Source organism: Cherax quadricarinatus, chromosome 20 (genome assembly GCF_038502225.1).
Source record: "Cherax quadricarinatus isolate ZL_2023a chromosome 20, ASM3850222v1, whole genome shotgun sequence".
Classification (NCBI taxonomy): Eukaryota; Metazoa; Arthropoda; class Malacostraca; order Decapoda; family Parastacidae; genus Cherax; species Cherax quadricarinatus.
Genome location: NC_091311.1, coordinates 6,743,442 through 6,745,941, shown reverse-complemented (window position 1 = coordinate 6,745,941; position 2,500 = coordinate 6,743,442). Strand labels below are relative to the sequence as shown.

Here is a 2,500-nt window from a genome sequence, read left to right as displayed (position 1 = left end):
AATTTCCACACTCCGAATTTTCTGGATAATGTTTACACCACACAATGCTCTTAGACAGGACATCTCCACTGCCTCCAACCGCCTCCTCGCTACAGCATTTACAACCCAAGCTTCACATCCATATAAGAGTGTTGGTACTACTATACTTTCATACATTCCCTTCTTTGCCTCCATAGATAATGTTTTTGTCTCCACATATGCCTCAACGTACCACTCACCTTTTTTTCCTCATCAATTCTATGATTAACCTCATCCTTCATAAATCCATCCGCTGACACTTCAACTCCCAAGCATCTGAAAACATTCACTTCTTCCATACTCCTCCTCCCCAATATGATATCCAATTTTTCTTTATCTAAATCATTTGATACCCTCATCACCTTACTCTTTTCTATGTTAACTTTCAACTTTCTACCTTAACACACTCCCAAAATCGTCCACTAACCTTTACAATTTTTCTTTAGAATCTCCCAAAAGCACAGTATCATCAGCAAAAAGTAACTGTGTCAATTCTCATTTTGTATTTGATTCCCCATAATTTAATCCCACCCCTCTCCCAAACACCCTAGCATTTACTTCTTTTACAACCCCATCTATAAATATATTAAACAACCATTGTGACATTACACATCCCTGTCTAAGACCTAATTTTACCGGGAAGTAGTCTCCCTCTCTTCTACACACCCTAACCTGAGCCTCACTATCCTCATAAAAACTCTTTACAGCATTTAGTAACTTACCACCTATTCCTTATACTTGCAACATCCGCCACATTGCTCCCCTATCCACTCTATCATATGCCTTCTCTAAATCCATAAATGCAATAAAAACTTCCCTACCTTTATCTAAATACTGTTCACATATATTCTTCAATGTAAACACTTGATCTACACATCCCCTACCCACTCTAAAACCTCCTTGCTCATCCGCAATCCTACATTCTGTCTTACCTCTAATTCTTTCAATTGTAACCCTACCACACTTCTCCTGGTATACTCAGTAAACTTATTCCTCTATAATTTTTACAATCTCTTTTGTCCCCTTTCCCTTTATATAAAGGGACTATACATGCTCTCCGCCAATCTCTAGGTACCTTCCCCTCTTTCATACATTAATTAAACAAAAATACCAACCACTCCAACACTATATCTTCCCCGGCTTTAAACATTTCTGTCATGATCCCGTCAGTTCCAGCTGTTTTATCTCCTTTCATTCTACGTAATGCCTCACGCACCTCTCCCACACTCACATCCTGCTCTTCTTCACTCCTAAAAGATGGTATACCTCCCTGGCCAGTGCATGAAATTACCGCCTTCCTTTCTTCGTCGACATTTAAAAGTTCCTCAAAATATTCTCGCCATCTACCCAAAACCTCCATCTCCCCATCTACTAACTCCCCTACTCTGTTTTTAACTGACAAATCCATTTGTTCCCTAAGCTTTCTTAACTTGTTTAACTCACGCCAAAATTTTTTCTTCTTTTCATTAAAATTTCTTGACAGTGCCTCTTCCACTCAATCATCCGCTCTCCTTTTGCACTCTCTCACCACTCTCTTCACCTTTCTTTTACTCTCCATATACTCTACTCTTCTTATAACACTTCTGCTTTGTGAAAACCTCTCATAAGCTAACTTTTTCTCTTTTATCACACCCTTTACTTCATCATTCCACCAGTTACTCCTTTTTCCTCTTGCACCCACCCTCCTATAACCACAAACTTCTGCCCCACATTCTATTACTGCATTTTTAAAACTATTCCAACCCTCTTCAACCCCCCCACTACTCATACTTGCACCAGTCCACCTTTCTGCCAACAGTTGCTTATATCTCACCCGAACTTCCTCCTCCCTTAGTTTATACACTCTCACCTCCCTCTTACTTTTCCCATCTACCTAGCTACAAGTAAATAATGATCCGATATGTCAGTTGCCCCTCTATAAACGTGTACATCCTGGAGCCTACCCATCAACCTTTTATCCACCAATACATAATCTAACAAAATACTTTCATTACTTGCTATATCATACCTTGTATATATGTTTATCCTCTTAAGTAGAGAGTGTTTGGTAGGCTGGATTAAGAGAAGCATGCATGTGACGGATGAGTTACAGTGGTAATGCACTATGTACATATTCATATCTTGTTGTAGTAGGTATTACGGTGTTGTTATCTTGTTTACAGAGGGTCTCCGCCAGATGCCGCCACCACCCGAAGTCTGCGTCAAGGGATGTCCAGCCAAAGAATGGTTGACGCAGGATCGAGTAGACTTCATGGACACTACAGTGAGAGCTCTCACACGTACCCTCATGAGTCGCCAGGGAATCCAGCTTCCACGTTAGTCTTTCTAATTTCCTTTTACCTTATGTTGACAGGACTAGACTAGGATGGCAAGTAGTATAACCTAACCTTAGCTAACCTAACTTAACCTAACCTAACCTAACCTAACCTAACCTAACCTAACCTAACCTAACCTAACCTAACCTAACCTAACCTAACCTAAC

General features: G+C 40.2%; 1 protein-coding gene across 1 annotated transcript in view; it reads left to right on the top strand.

Moving 5' to 3' along the window:
* Positions 1-2,500, top strand: part of LOC128693379 (uncharacterized) — an 82,114-nt gene that overhangs the window by 68,787 nt on the left and 10,827 nt on the right. The window contains exon 7 of the mRNA XM_070086870.1: positions 2,181-2,333. Within this exon, the coding sequence (XP_069942971.1) occupies positions 2,181-2,333 (153 nt within the window). The remainder of the gene's footprint in view (positions 1-2,180; positions 2,334-2,500) is intronic.